Source organism: Lithobates pipiens, unplaced genomic scaffold, assembly GCF_037356315.1.
Source record: "Lithobates pipiens isolate NorthernLeopardFrog02 unplaced genomic scaffold, aLitPip1_a1.2 Scaffold_18, whole genome shotgun sequence".
NCBI classification, from domain to species: Eukaryota; Metazoa; Chordata; class Amphibia; order Anura; family Ranidae; genus Lithobates; species Lithobates pipiens.
In genome coordinates, this window is record NW_027507758.1 from 77378377 (window position 1) to 77394935 (window position 16559).

Sequence of the window (16559 nt, forward strand, 5' to 3'; positions counted from 1 at the left end):
ACACACACACACACACACACACACACACACACACCAAATTCCATCTTAACTAGTCCCAATGGTTCCCAAACATAAAAAGAGAGGTTCGGCACTTCTTTGAAAATCGCAGGAGGATTTTTTTTACTTCTGTACAAAAAAAAAAAAATCAAAATCATCTGGGCAACCAGGGAAAATTTTGCCTTATGAGGGGGCAAAGACAGTTGAATCGGTTTCTTAGATTAAAATATCCCTGTATAATGCACAATACAAAATAATTTCTTCAATATTTAAGAGGTGACTACCAAATACATGAAAGACATGCAGATTTTAAAACTAAAAACCAACAAAGATTTGAGCAAATTGTTGCACCACTTTTATAGAAGTTTGGTTCCAGAAGTACAGATTCAGAGTAGGTGAACTGTAAAACCAGAGTGCACTATTCCACCAATGTAAAATGCACAGACTGTGCAAGAATAGCAACAGCCAGGACCCATTTAGCAGAGAGGCAACCTGGAACCTTTGATTGTACAGCACATTGGGGTTTATCTACTAAAGCTGGAGTGCGCAAAATTAGGCTCACTTCTGCATAGAAACCAAACAGTGTCTAACCCCAGCTTGTTCAATTAAACTTTGACAATAAAACCTAGAAGCTGCTTGATTTCTATGCAGACTTGAGCCCAATCTTGCACTTACTGGCTTTAGTAAATCAACCCCCATGTGTTAATGAAAGTCAATTATTATGTGTGAACAGTTGTACACCACTTACTGAACACACTGCCTCCCTAGTCCATGGCAATATAGGTTACATTAAACTGCAGCCCTGTAAAAATATAAAAAATAAAAATAAACCCACACCACATTATTACAATGATCAGCCTTAAAAAAAACATCTGTTTGTCATTGCTTGGCAGTTTAGGTCTCTGCTGTGCACACCTGCCCTCTTAAGAGGAAATTAAGCATAGAAGGCTGCCCATCTCTGATTTCTGCGCATGACAGTGTGGCGACTCCGATGTCAAAGTACACGGATCAGCACCGCAGCTAATTGGCACCAAAGGTACCAATTGAACACAGTTTCCCACAATTCCGTTCAAAAGGAGATCCCTGACTCCTCTCAACCAGGAAAGGCCATAAAATGGATAGAAATTGGCCTGGTCCCTGCTGAACCAGACAAATTCCAGTCCATCTATAGCCAAACTTTAGTTTTGCCACACTTATCTTGCCTCATCAGCTTGTTACCTGTTATCGTCAGTCCTTGATGTTTACGGGGAACCTGTGTTTTCTTAGGCCTGACCTGACTATCAGTTGTCTGGCTTGGCCATTTCCTTTTGTTTCACGACTATCTGTCTGAGGACTTACACCCTCGTCTGTTCTGCCTGGCGTTGGCTGTTGCCCCTGGCAACTTTGTGACAGTTGCCGATACAAAACACTGGATTCTTACCTTCATTAAAGTGATCAGTTTAGAGAACTTACATTCACAAAGTTGAGTATGAAGGGGTCCCAAACTCCAGGAAATTGGAGGATTTCTTGGAAGGTGATGCTGGCCTGTCTGAAGAATCCACTCATATCCTTAATGGCAGATGCCTGAGAATTTAAATCCATCTCTATGGAAAAAATAAAATTTCCTTCATTTGTAAAAAAAAAAAAAAAAAAAAAAAATGTAATATTTATATATATATATATATATATATATATATATATATATATATATATATATATATATATATATATATATATATATATATATATATATATACACACACACATACACACACACAAAAACAGGGCTATCAATAATATTCATCCCAAGCAAGCAACATTTAAAATATTTTTTTTTGTTTGTGAATCCCAAGAAAAAAAAAAAAAAAAAAAAAAAAAGAAGTATACTCACCTAGGTGGATGCATTTGTCCCCTGCCAACTTGAAGCTAGAGAACTGAACAATTAAATACCACTGATCGCTCAGCACTCCGTCTTCAGGCTGCTCTGCCCCTCCAGGGTTCAGTGTTGTGTTGGGCTATGGAGGAGACTTGAGCACCCTCCACCCCCCAAACGTAAAGCAACAAATATAAAAAAAAAAAAAAGAAAAGAAAAAAAAGTGTGTAGCAGCATTGTGTTTATTGCACAGTCAGGAAGCAGACAAGAAGAAAGTGACAGATTACCACTTTGAGTAACTGCAGCTCTTTTGTTCAGCCATGAATAGTAGTCTAGCACAGCTCTGTACGCTTGCACCAGCTTCAGGAGTTCATTTTGTGAGATGGAAGTCTTGCCAAACCTCCAGCTCTCGGTGGCAGCCAGTGTCCTGTATGCTTCCTCAGTCTGACCATTGCAAAGAAGAGAGTACACCTGCTCCAGGCTTATCTGAAAAAACACAAGCACATTCACCAAATCCCATGCGTGAAACTTTACAACTTCTGCCACATATGTCCTTCCACATCAGATAGACCCATTAACCTTAAAACCCCTAGTTGGACCAGTAGAATTTAGAGATTTGTTTTCATACACACATTAATAAAAAAATAAAATAAAATAATAATATACACATTATATATATATATACCGTATATACTCGAGTATAGGCCGACCCGAATATAAGCCGAGGCCCCCAATTTACCCCCAAAAAAACTGGCAAACTTATTGACTCGTGTATAAGCCGAGGGTGAGACATGCCTGTCCATCCCTGTGTGTGTGTCCGTCCATCCCTGTGTGTCCGTCCATCCCTGTGTGTCCGTCCATCCCTGTGTGTCCGTCCATCCCTGTGTGTCCGTCCATCCATCCCTGTGTGTGTGTGTGTCCATCCATCCATCCATCCCTGTGTGTGTGTGTCTCCATCCATCCATCCCTGTGTGTGTCTCCATCCATCCATCCATCCCTGTGTGTGTCTCCATCCATGTGTGTGTGTGTGTGTGTGTGTGTGTGTGTGTGTGTGTGTGTGTGTGTGTGTGTGTGTGTGTGTCCAGCCTACCTTTGTCCCGAGCCTCCGTCCCGTGCCTTGCCTCCTTGCCTCCGTCCCGTGCCGTGCCTTGCCTCCTTGCATCCGTCCCGTGTCGTGCCTTGCCTTGCCCCCGTCCCGTCCCGTGCCGTGCCGTGCCTTGCCTTGCCTCCGTCCCGTGCCCTCTTCGTCGGCGGCCATTGTAAAATTCAAAAGCTGCGCCGCCGCCTTCGCCTGTGGTAGGCGGAACACTGAATTTCCCAGCAGCCTGTGTTCCGCCTATCACAGACGTCGTATCATCCTCGTCCGTAGTACGAGGATGATACGATGTCCGTGATAGGCGGAACACAGGCTGCTGGGAAATTCAGTGTTCCGCCTATCACAGGCGAAGGCGGAGCCGGGGGCGCGGCTTTTGAATAGAATGGCCGCTGTCTGTCTGCTCGACACGCTGATCGAGCGGGCAGACAGCGATGACTCGAGTATAAGCCGAGGGGGGCACTTTCAGCCTCAAAAAAGAGGCTGAAAATCTCGGCTTATACTCGAGTATATACGGTACACATACACACACACTTCAAGTCAACAGGTAATGGCTTAACTTTCCTAGATAAACTGTCCCACACACCCAATGCATATACAGAGCCCAGTGTGTGTGTGTGTGTGTGTGTGTGTGTGTGTGTGTGTGTGTGTGTGTGTGTGTGTGTGTGTGTGCGCGTGCGCGCGCACGCGCGCGCGCAGATCCGTATGGCACTAGTAGCTTCAGTCCTTTTGAAGAAAAGGTAGCCAGCCACTTTCGTTGGTGCACTTAAACTCTTGGATAGCAGGGCCAAACACCACAACTGTCCCCGATTATCAAGTGAAATAGGCAGGATCCTCCTCAGCAAGGTGAGAGGACAATGATGTCTGTATACAGTGTCCCAGAAATGGATAGCCTCAAACATTATTCCTGTGAAACTACAAGTGTCAGCAAAATGACTACCAACAAGGATGTCTGCATACAGTGTTCAAATAACTCCTTCTGTGGTGCAGTGTCCCTTTTCACTGCAGATGGGCAAAATCACCAAATCCTGTGGTCAAGGCCTAAACAAACGTCCTGCAACAGCAAGCTTTCCTGGTGACCCGACTAGTCACCTCACACTGGAACACATCACTGTCTGTGCAGGTGCACCTCAATATGCACCTGGGATCCCCCTTTCTCAGGCTGGACGTCCCGACTGGCGGTGGAGGCCTGAATCACACGGAAAGATCTGAGAAACACCATCTCACCTTCAGGTCTGGTCTCTTTCACTCCCTCATGGCGACTGACTTGATCTCTTCAGGAATTAAAATGCAATCTTAACCCACACAGAATGCTGGTTTTGGTAGTTTGTCACTATAAAAGGCCATGGGACTGCTCTGTCTTGGAACATATTCCAGAGTCCTTTGCAGCTGCTTTCTGCAGCTTGTTAAAGTCCCTCTGATTGGCTCCTGTAACTGCTCCTATAATTGTCTCTCTTACTCTAATAGGGACACATGGGAGGCTGCAGAGTGAACAGCTGTGTAAGGCAGCTTGCACTCCATTCAGACAGTAAAACAGAAAGAAGGAGGAAGAGGGGGAGGAGGGGGGATAAATTCCCTGCAGACAGCTACAACAGGCACTTCTCTTCCTAACAAAAAGAACCTCTGCCAGCTTGGCTGTGTTAATGCAAGTCTCAGGCTGCAGCAATTGTGGGGTACCCACTAAACATACCCCTGTAAAATGTCAGGTTGTAAAAATAAATAAAATAAATGTGGTTGAATAAGTGCACCCTCTTGTAACTGGGGGAAGTAGCTGTGTTCAGAATTAAGCAATCACATTCAAACTCATGTTAAATAGGAGTCAGTACACCCCTGCCATCATTTAAAGTGCTTCTGATTAACCCCAAATAAAGTTCAGCTATTCTAGTAGGTCTTTCCTGACACTTTCTTAGTCACATCCTACAGCAAAAGCCATGGTCTGCAGAGAGCTTCCAAAACATCAGAGGGATCTCATTGTTAAAACATTTACGCAACCCTTTTTACTTCCATCTACCTACCTAGATTTTAGTTTGTTGTTCAAGTGAGTTGTATAGTTTATAGGTCACAAACATTTTTCATCACAGAAACCTGACATTTGAATATGGGTGTGTAGACTTTTAATATCCAAGTGAGTACACCCCTCACAATTTTTGTAAATATATTTTCTTGTGACAACACTGAAAAAATTACACTTCGCTACAATGTAAAGTAGTGAGTGTACAGCTTGTATAACAGTGTAAATTTGCTGTTCCCTCAAAAATAACTCAACACACAGCCATTAATGTCTAAACCATGGGCAACAAATGTGTACACCACCAAGTGAAAACGTCCAAATTGGTCCCAAAGTGTCAATATTTTGTGTGCCACCATTATTTTCCAGCACTGCCTTAACCCTCTTGGGCATGAAGTTCACCAGAGCTTTACAGGTTGCCACTGGAGTCCTCTTACACTCCTCCATGATGACATTACGGAGCTTCTGGATGTTAGAGACCTACCCTGCCCCACAGATGCTCAATAGAGTTTAGGTCTGGAGACATGCTTGGGGTCGTTATGTTGGAATACTGCCCTGTGGCCCAGTCTCTGAAGGGAAGCGGAATCATGCTCTGCTTCAGTATGTCACAGTACATGTTGCTATTCATGGTTCCCTCAATGTACTGTAGCTCCCCAGTGCCAGCAGCACTCATGCAGCCCCATACCATGACACTCCCACCACCATGCTTTTTATTTTTTTAAATCTTTATTTTCATATGCTTATTCCATACAAAAAAAAAAAAAAAAAAAAAAAAAAGAAGAAGGAAGAGGTAATTAGTTATAAGCAAAGACGATATATAGACAATATACAGTTTTTATATATATATATATATATATATATATATATATATATATATATATATATATATATATATATATATATATATATTATATAAAAAACACACACGAGAAATAAACCCCCCCCCCCCCCAAAAAATAAATAAATAAAAAAAAAAAAAACACACACTATGGACTAACGAAACCCACTTGTCTTTCTACTCCTCACCTGGTTGCCGCCACACACGCTTGACACCATCCAAACCAAATAAGTTTATCTTGGTCTCATCAGACCACAGGACATGGTTCCAGTAATACATGTCCTTAGTCTGCTTGTCTTCTGCAAACTGTTTGTGCCCCTTCCTGTGTATAATCTTTAGAAAAGGCTTCCTTATGGGACGACAGCCATGCAGACCAATTTGATGCACTGTGTGTCGTATGGTCTGAGCACTGACAGGCTGACCCCCCCAACCCTTCAACCTCTGCAGCAATGCTGGCAGAACTCATGAGTCCATTTCCCAAAGACAACCTCTGGATATGATGCTGAGCATGTGCACTCAACGTCTTTGGTCGACCATGGCGGGGCCTATTCTGAGTGAAACCTGTCCTGTAGAACTGCTGTATGATCTTGGCAACCTCATTATAGCCTAGGCCACCTTTTATGTAGAACAACAATTCTTTTTTCAGATTCTCAGAGAGTTCTTTGCCATGGATGTGCCATGTTGAATTCCAGTGACCAGTATGAGAGAGAGTGATATACAAATTTACCACACCTTCTCCCCATTCACACCGAGACCTTGTAACGCCAACGAGTCACATGACACCGGGGAGGGGAAATGGCCAATTGGGTCCAATTTGGACATTGTCACTTAGAGGTGTACTCACTTTTGTTGCCAGCGGTTTAGACATTAATGGCTGTGTGTTGAATTATTGAGGGGAGGACAACTTTATCCCTTGTACACACGGTCGGAGATTCCGTCTGAATGTGTCCTATCGGACCGTTTTGTCGGATATTCCGACTGTGTGTGGTATGCATCGGACTGTTTCCGTCGGAATATCCGTCGGACCAAATTTTCCAACTTGCCGGAAATATTTTCTGACAAAATGCTCCGATCCGAATTCTCTACACATGATCGGAGTATGTCCTATCGGACAAAGTGCCACGCATGCTCAGATCAAAATTCCTACATCAAAGCTATTGGCTACTAGCCTGAACGTAATCCCATCGTAACAAAATTACGTCATCACGTTTTGAAAGATCGGATTTTCCGACAACTTTGTCCGACCGTGTGTATGCAACAGTTTCGGACAAGATCCGTCGGATTTTGGTTGTCGGAATCTCCGACCGTGTGTACAAGGGCTACACTGTTATACAAGCTGTACACTCACTACTTTATATTGTATCAAAGGGTCATTTCTTCAGTACTGTCACATGAAAAAATAAAATTTATAAAAAAGGTGAGGGGTGTACTATATGCAAGATAAAAATGTACATACATACACACAATTAACTTAAAATGTGAGAGCTGTAGGACCCAGGAGGAGATGGGCACTGCCGGAAGTGTTGGCTCCCCAGAGGACTATATCCTGGTGTTTGGAATGGTGTGGTTTCCCTTTATTTTATGGCTGGCTGATATTTGCAGGGGTCAACCTAACTGATGCACATCCACAGAGCTGCTCCACCTGTTTCTTGGTCTTTTCTCAAGAAAGGAATATAATGTCCTGGCATCATACTCTGAGACAATGTGGATCAGCTGAAGTCAGAGTGTAACTAAAATCACACAAAAATAAATAAATAAAGTGCCAGCAGCGTGTGTGGAGAGAACAAAGGGTGTGGTAGTAATTCTAGCGCCAGAAGATGCAGGATCTGGATATTGTATATCCTGAACACAATCTTCTGACAAAACAAGAAAAGTCAAAAGCACAGGACTTCTATATAAGAAAGAATGGCGAATAGCATTCCTAGGTTTCAGAAGAGAGATGATAGAGGAGATATGATAGGAGGTAAGCACGCACGCTCACACGAAAATAGGAAAGAAAAGGAATATTTACAGTGCCATTAAGACATATTTTCTATGAATTGTTTAACAAAATTTATTATTAGAGAATTCCATAACAAAATTTATTAGAGATTTCCAAAAAATTCATAACCACCATCTAAAGGAAAGTCCTTTGAGACCACATGATTTATACTTTTAAAGTATAAATCATGTGGTTTCAAAGGACTTTTCTTTAGATGGTTAATGTAAATCTTTAATATATTTTTGTATTAAATCTTGTCTTGTTGATTATTGGCACCCTAAAAATTCCAAGTAACTAGTCCTTTGCTCTTCCCACATACGTACTCCAAAACCACGTAAGAAGCCTACCCAGAGGAGCGGGGGCTGTTTTAGTTGCTAAGGGTGGGCCAATTCCATAATAAAACCCATGGATTTAGAATGGGATGGTCAACGGGTTTGGTAGTCAGGTCCCCAAAAACTTTTCGCGATAACGAGTACCGTTATGATCGCTGGATCAAATATTACAATGAGAATTATTTTTACCTAAAACTTAAAAAAAAAAAAAAAAAAACACCACACAAACATTTCCCCAACATTGTGACTCTTATGTACACAGAAAAGGTTAACAGTACTGACAGTTCCCCTCTAAAGCAAACCTTTTCTGAGAGATGCACGGCCACTGTAAGTTCTATACTGAAGAGGTTAGTGGTCTGGCTATGCTATTGCACGCACGGACCAGTTGGGTTTAGAGTAATGTTTGAGTAACTGACTTTAAACAAGTATATGTAGCTGTACAGTCAGAAAACCTTACATGTACACTTGCTCCAGTTAAAAATAAAAAAATAAATAGTAACAAACGGCAGTCTCCACACACACACACACACACACACACACACACACACACACACACACACACACACACACACGGCCGGACTTTCCGGCAGACTAGGTCCGACGGTCTTCTCAACTGACTTTCGGTGGAGTTCCGACAGACTTTCCGAACGAACGAACTTGGCCACACGCAATCACACCAAAGTTTGACGGATTTGAACATGATGATGTACGACCGGACTAGAATAAGGAAGTTCATAGCCAATAGCTACCCTAGCATGGTTTTCGTCCGGACTAGCATACAGATGAGCGGATTTTTCCATAGGAACTGGGTCCAGTGGAAAAATTTGAAACATGTTCTATTTCTAAAGTCTGTCAGATTTTTGGACAGCAAAGGTCCAATGGAGCCCACACAGGATCTAATTGTTCGACGGATTTGTTCCGTCTGACCTTTGCTGTCGAAAAGTCCGGTCGTGTGTACGCAGAATTACAATTCGTATTGCCCATAGCAGCCGTAATTGCACTGGGACAGGTTAGAACATAATAGGACCCGATTGGTTGCTAATGAGCAAGACGGGCCTTTCTAATGTGTGACATGCAGCCTCCTTACCGGAAGGTAACTGTTCACACCAATGTTCTTAACGGTTTCATTAAACACATTGAGGTCTTCAGGCATGCTCTTCGGGTGGTTCAATAGGATCTCATTTCCCAGCCGCCATATAATCTGTGAAACAAAAGGAAGAGTTAAGCAAATGCTTCAGAGACCCACTATGGTTCCACTTTACCAATCAATGTACAAAAAGCCCAGAGATGCTGTAGGATTGTAAACTGAAGAAGGAGGTGAACATTGGCCAAACCTGATGAAGGTTTTTTTTTTTCCCCCCTTTTGCCCAACATATTTCATCTCAAAAATGATTTTATTTTATTTTTTTAATTGTCAAGCTTTCAGTAATCCGAGTAAAAGGATAATCTGGTGGCTGGCTATGGTTTACTACACTTTGATCAGCTTAATTAAATAAGCCTGCATGTAGATAATAATTTCCTTATACAGGGATGAACATATTGCAGTATAGAAATACAATTACCTCCGGAGCATTCATTATCAATCCACTACTTTGGCTCTCCAGGATGTGCACATAGGAGATGAAGAGACTAGTGGCCCTCTGCCATTCGTTCTTATACAAAGCTTCATGGATGAGATTAAAACATGCGTTGGAGGTTTTATTGAAGTTGGTAGGCTTATCTGTATTAGATAAAAAAAAAGAAAGAAAAGAAAGTGTTGGGGGGGCGAGGGGGTGTCATGAGAATTCATCACCATGGCCTAAATCAGAAATGCAAAGCAACTAGTCAGCATGAACTCAGTTCACCAACATTTAATAGCTTTGGACACAGGACCCCATATCAGTGATGGGCAACTTTCCTGATATGGAAGGCTGTCAAAGACTGCAGACATGCAACGGAGATGGTCCAAGACCAAAACCAAGCTTCAAGAAATGGTCAGGCAGACTGCAGAGATGCTAAAAGGAGTTGTAGACTGAGGACACGCTTCAGCAAACAATCCCGGTCTATTACCACATTACAAGAGACTGATAGAGATCACTATTACAGAGCAATAGAGAAACATAGGCTACTGTCTGCAGGGGCTGCAAGGAAAGTAACAACGGGCTGCAGGTTGGGTACCACAACACTGCACAAAAGCAAACTACTTACTCCACATATGTAAGTGCACTGGATTACACTGCATTTGTCAATCTGCACCTTCAGGACAAAGCGGCTGTTTATTCTTATGCTGCGTACACACGGGTTGGAATTCCCAATAACAAATGTTCGATGTGAGCTTGTTGTCGGAAATTCCAACCGGGTGTAGGCTCCAGCGGACATTTTGTCGGAATTTCCGACAAACAAAATTTGAGAGCTGGTTCTTAAATTTTTCCAACAACAAAATCCGTTGTCATAAATTCCGATCGTGTGTACACAATTCAGACGCACAAAATTTCACGCATGCTCTGAATCAAGCAGAAGAGCCGCACTGGCTATTAAACTTAATTTTTCTCGGCTCGTCACACGTCACCGCGTTCTTGACGTTCTGCATTTCCAACATTTGTGCGACCGTGTGTATGCAAGACAAGTTTGAGCCAACATCCGTTGGAAATGAATCCAGGATTTTGTTGTCGGAACGTCCGATCTTCTGTACGTGGCATTAGGGGAGATTCACCCTAAAATGTATCATTCCATTTCTCTGCAACCTCAGCTGCACAGATGAATGAATAGGAAGCGATCAGAGGCTTACTGCTCATTCACAAACTGAAGCATAGTAGACACAGTTCAGCTTCAGCTATGAATGGACACAAGAGTAACTGGTACTGATCGCTAAGTGTGTTAATTCTGGAACTGATTGCGACAGAAATTAACATATTTACCGGCCCCTTCCCCCGCTCTCCATCCTGAAACATCCATCTGTGCGGCTGCAGCAGCTTCTGGCAGGAGAGAAGAGGAAGGAAGCTGGCAGCACTGCAAGCTAAAGGGGAACACAAGGGGGGCCCAGACAGCAGATGGAAGGGGTTTATGTGCTAGAACCAATCCCACTGCAGTGAAGCCAGAGGGAGAAGCTGGCAGCGTTGCAGGGAAAGGCAAAAAAAGAATTGGTGTCTGCAATAAGACAATACAGTCAGCCCTCCTGCTCGGCTGATGGGGCCCCCCCTTTTGGGCTGATGGGGCCCCCCTTTTGGGCTGATGGGGCCCGGGGCCCCCCCTTTTGGGCTGATGGAGGGCTAGTTGTACTGCCTTATCAGCATCCCAGGACACATGCATTACCGCAGCACAACAGTGTGAAACCAGCCTGAATGTTTTAATTGCCTTTATCTCTTGTTGGCCTCCTTGGAAGACACATCCCGTAAACTTCATTTTGTTCTGGCTCATCTTCCATCGCTTCATCTGAATGATCGCTTTCATTTTCCATCTCTGAAATGTATAAAAAAAATGATATTGTGCTCAGACTTCGTTTTATAGACAGTTTGTTGCTGTGAATCTAAAGAAGTTTGAAATAGACTCACTCCAAAAAAATTTATATTTCAGTTCTGGCTAGATAGTGGAGAGTTAAAATTAAACTTTAGGCAAACAAATAAATACACAGATAAAAACCACACAGTATACTGGAGCGGTTTTACCTACCAAAGAATTTGTATTGTCCATCCAGTCCTGAGACTTGCACATGCTTGTCATAGAGTGCAGCCAACTGGGTGCCCACACTTCCAGTTAAGGAATACAGTGGTGACCTCTTTGCTGTTGCACTGAAAAGTGAAACAGCAGATGGAGTTTATCCTTCTGTTCACTCTTCTCTCTCCTCCTATCAGCATGTTATGTGCCAATACATTTGCATACAACACACTTTGTTGACTCAAACTCCTGCCCCTCCCTCTTCCAGTTTGAGCACTTCTGTGTAAAAAAAAAAATGTATTAATGAATACAAAGCTGCATTAATCTGTGTCCTTTATAGCTGCCTGGAGTTCAGAATTAAAGCCAAACAGTGTGATCATTTAGAATAGTGGTTCACAACCTTAGTCCTCATGTAACCCCCAACAGACCAGGTTTTGAGAATTTCTCTTAGATAAAATAGTTGTCCAAAATACCAAGCCACTGGCTCTGATTTTAAGCACCTGTGCAAAATAAAGGAAAACCTGCAAACATGGCCTGTTGGGGGTACTTGAGGACTGAGGTTGAGAACCACTGGTTTAGAATACAGAGTGCTTTAGCGAACTAAAATGCATTTTAGCAGGGGGACAACGTTACGTGCTTCACCCCAGGCATGTGACACAGGCTCAAACTGAAGCACAGAGGCCAAGTGGCACCTTGGTCTTCAACAAAGCACCCACCAAGAAGCGACAGGCCAGTGACCCTAGTGGCTCATGGATGACTTTGCTGCAAGATGTCACCAGGTCCCCATCCTCAGGGTCAGCAGGGTGGCTATGATAAAGGAATAGAGGTGGTGTGGGGGTGTCAAGACTTCACAACCCCAAAAAAATAAAAAAATAATGTTTTTTAAATTGTCACCCATTTTAGGATAAAGGGCAAGTTAACCTTTACAAAAAAAAAAAAAAAAAAAAAAAAAACAACGTGTAAGGTGAACTTACATATGACCCCCTCCTTAGTCCCCCGGTCCCGCTGACCTGGAGCGCGGCGATCACCTGTTCCGACACCTTGTATAGCTACCTCACCGGGCTTAGAAATCCCCTCGGCATAATCTCCAAAACGTACCTCATCAGGTGGTACGTTTAGGAGCATTCAAATTAAATCAGAGCCACCAACATAGGTCGTCCTGTCACCGTGGGCAAAGAGGAGAGAAAGCCACAGGAATTTAGAATCACCGGACCGGTACATCGGCGATGTGTCAGAACAGACGATTGTCGCTCTCCAGGTTAACGGGACCAGGTGCATTGGGGAGGGGGTCCAGTGTAAGTTCACCACAGATGTTCTGTACAGGTGAACTTACACTTTAAAGAGGGGGGCGGCCTCCAACCACCCAGCCGCAAGATAACATGGCCAGATGCCACGTGAGTACACATTCCTGCAGTCACATCCGGCAGGCAGGACCACTACCAAACGCAACCCATCCGTGTGATTGGGGCTGTGTTGCAATCGTTGATCAATGGCGTGTAATGCACGTGGTTGTGGTGTAGTGCTGCAGGCTTTCAATGTTTAACACAGACAGTGAGGAGCAAGCCTTCTGTCAAATGCATCTAAAAAGCGATCCAAACTGGATCACTTTTCAGAGATAGACAATGATGACTTTACAAGTAAACAAACTCTAAATACACTCCTTGGCCTGTGTGCATGCTCAGCGCAGCAAAGGAATGCACACGCACCTCAAAAGGACCATGTGCACACAACCAGACACAGCTGAAAGGATATAACCCAGCACATACACAGCATGATCCATGAAGACAGGGTGAACCAGGCCCCCAGATATACAGACTCTTGAGGTACCATGACAGCCGACTGTCCATCACCAATCCAGGAAGAGTCCCCTAAGGATGTTAATTCCCTCCACATTGCTTAGAACATGACTGAGAACACCCCGCCCCCCCCAAATAGGAAATTCAGCACCCCACACCTCCCCTCTGCTGTCACCTGAGCTCCCATTGGAGAGATTTACCCTCACTTCCTGCCAGGTCAGGAAATCCTGGAAAATCTCTCCACTGGGGACACAAAATAAGTCACATTGTGGGGCAGGATTAGCACAGTGGCCCTGCGGTTAGCACTTCTATCTTGCAGCACTGGGGTCCTCAGTTCAAATCCTGTTCAGAACACAATCTGCATGACCCCCCTGTGCCTGTGTGGGAATATGGGGAGTTAATTGGCTCCTGTCTGGACTGCCCTCGTGTGAAATTCTACTGAGCATGCCCAGGATAGCTACCTCACCATTTGCCTTAACAGCAGCCAGAGAAGCTCTATAGGAATAGAATGTCTGACAATGCTTTTATTGCAGTCTGTAGTGTGCCTCCCTGTCCTGGTGACACCTGAGCCGCCTATTTCTGGTGCTGGTGTCATAGGGACAGGAAGTGATGGAAAATCTCCCTAAAGGGGTCAAAGACACAAATAAAAGTCTGAAAGAACATCTGACTCTTCCCCTCTCTAACCAATACTACAAAGCCATGTCAGGGGTTCAGGTGTCATGTCTGTAGATAATCTGACATGCAGATAAAGGGGGTGTCATGGAGCTGAGGGTACAGGTCTATGGATAGTATGCATAGACATAGGACACTTCCTCCAAATCACAGGCAGACAGATGCTATGGGAATGCTGGGCCCTGTAGTTCCACTTAGGATGGTGATAATCTGACGTTCTATATCAGGATCACACCTCCTGCAGACACCAGCAACTAAAAACCACAAAACTAACTGGAACTCGCTCGGTACTCCTCTCCTCCTGAAATAAAATCCACAGCAGAGCTCGGTGTACGGAAATCTCTCACCCACCATCATGGAGAACTCTCACAGCTGGAGCACCATGCTGCTTCCGGTTTACAGTGAGACGACCATCCTGTGATTGGCAGGAAGCTATGCAGAGCGGACAATCACACATTCAGAACAGGAGCGGAGCGCCATCTTGTGGCTGGAAGAAATAGTGCAGCTAGAAGTGAAGTAACTTCTAAGCAGTGTTGGTCATCTTACTTTAAAAAAGTAATTAGTTAAGTTATAAATGACTTCTCCCAAAAAGTAATTGCGTTAGTAACTCAGTTACTACATTGGAAAAGTAATTAGTTACTCAGCAAAGTAACTGTGACTTTTTTTTAAATATTCTAAGGGGCGGGGGTCTAGTATTACTGTGAGCAAGGTCCGCGTTCCCCCCTGCACGTCTATTTCCCATCTGTACCCCCCTGCATGTCTGTTCCCCCCCCACACATATATCTGTTCTCCCTCTGTACCCCACTACATGTCTGTCACCCCCCCCATACACACATATATCTGTTCCCCCTCTGTACATCTGTCCCCCCCCCCCAAACTCACGGATCGGATCGTTCCTCGGATCAGAGTCACGGATCGGATAATTTTTCAGATCAACAAATTATAATTGAATTTGCAAAAACCTGTGAAAATTCCACCACCATATAGTTCCCACTGTAATATCCACAATCTCCCCACTGTAATATCCACGTCATCTGCCCCACTTTAATATACATCTCCCCCACTGTAATATCCACATCATCTCCCCCACTGTAATATACATCTTCTCCCCCACTCTAACATCCACGTCATCTCCCCCACTGTAATATTGGCCGAGTATGGCTGGGTACGGCTGAGAATGGCTGGGTACGGCTGGGTATCGCTGAGTATGGCTGGGTATTGCAGAGTATGGGAGAGTATTGTCAGGGTATTGCAGGGTATTGTCAGGGTATTGTAGGGTATTGCAGGATATTGGCAGGGTATTTCAGAGTATTGCAGAGTATTGGCAGGGTATTGGCAGGGTATTGCAGAGTATTGGCAGGATATTGGCAGGGTATTTCAGAGTATTGCAGAGTATTGGCAGGGTATTGGCAGGGTATTGCAGAGTATTGGCAGGGTATCGTAGAGTATTGGCAGGGTATTGGCAGGGTATTGCAGAGTATTGGCAGGGTATTGGCAGGGTATTGCAGAGTATTGGCATTGTATTGCAGAGTATTGGCAGGGTATTGCAGAGTATTGGCAAGGTATTGCAGGGTATTGCAGAGTATTGACATGGTATTGGCAGAGGATGGCTGTGACTGCAGTTGTCACAGAGCAGCGCTGTGGGTTCTACGGATGCAGCCCACAGTGCTGCTGCCATCCGATCTCTCCCCTCCACTGTACAGATCTGTACACAGAGGGGAGAGAGGAACCAGCGTCATTTGACGGAGCAATCACATTGTAAACGGCCGGAGGGTGCGCCAAGGTGTCTGCCACTCCGGAGCTAGCCCGAAGCCGCAGCCTTTCCTAAGGCCGAGGTCGCGGAGCGCTCCACAGATCGTGGCGGGTGCGCCCCTAGTGGTGGTAGATGTAATTGCGGTAACAACGCCCCATAGATCCCCATGAAGAAGTCACGTGGTGACGTAACGCGTAGGGAGTGGCCGTAGGAATACCGGAACGAGCGTAAGACTGGCTGTACACGCCAGATCTCTTTCTGTTTGATATTTTCTTTTTAAATGTGAGAGTCCATTTGCTTTCTCTTAAATAAATTTATTCAGTTTTGGAAACCACTACACTATTGGAGTCCCCTTTCTCTCTCCCTTCCCCCTTCCCCTCTGTGTTTTCTTTAAGTTTCATACCACGAGGATACATATGCTGCAGCATTACTCATAAGAGATTGAATCGGCCCTCTAGTGGTAGAAGTTCATACCATTTGATGATTGTGCACAGAGAAGTGAAGGAGAAGTCCATTGGAATTACTTTCTTTTGCCTTATTATTCCATCTCTGAGGTGAGAGTTCTGGGAGCCTGATCTTTTGGAACATTTGGTCCTGTTCTTTC

General features: G+C 44.1%; 1 protein-coding gene across 3 annotated transcripts in view; it reads right to left on the reverse strand.

Annotated features, from left to right (window-relative positions):
* The window catches only part of TAF1A (TATA-box binding protein associated factor, RNA polymerase I subunit A), a 49265-nt gene extending 34622 nt beyond the window's left edge, over positions 1-14643 (reverse strand). Inside the window, exons 1-6 of one of the 3 annotated variants that reach the window (XM_077485798.1) lie at positions 14554-14643; positions 11435-11539; positions 9664-9821; positions 9189-9302; positions 2137-2335; positions 1450-1580 (exon numbers count right to left, since the gene is read on the reverse strand). In XM_077485798.1, coding sequence (XP_077341924.1) covers positions 1450-1580; positions 2137-2335; positions 9189-9302; positions 9664-9821; positions 11435-11537 — 705 coding nt within the window. In that variant the 5' untranslated portion in view covers positions 11538-11539; positions 14554-14643. The other 2 variants (XM_077485799.1, XM_077485800.1) reach the window with 2 other exon arrangements.
* Between the last annotated feature and the right edge of the window lie 1916 nt (positions 14644-16559).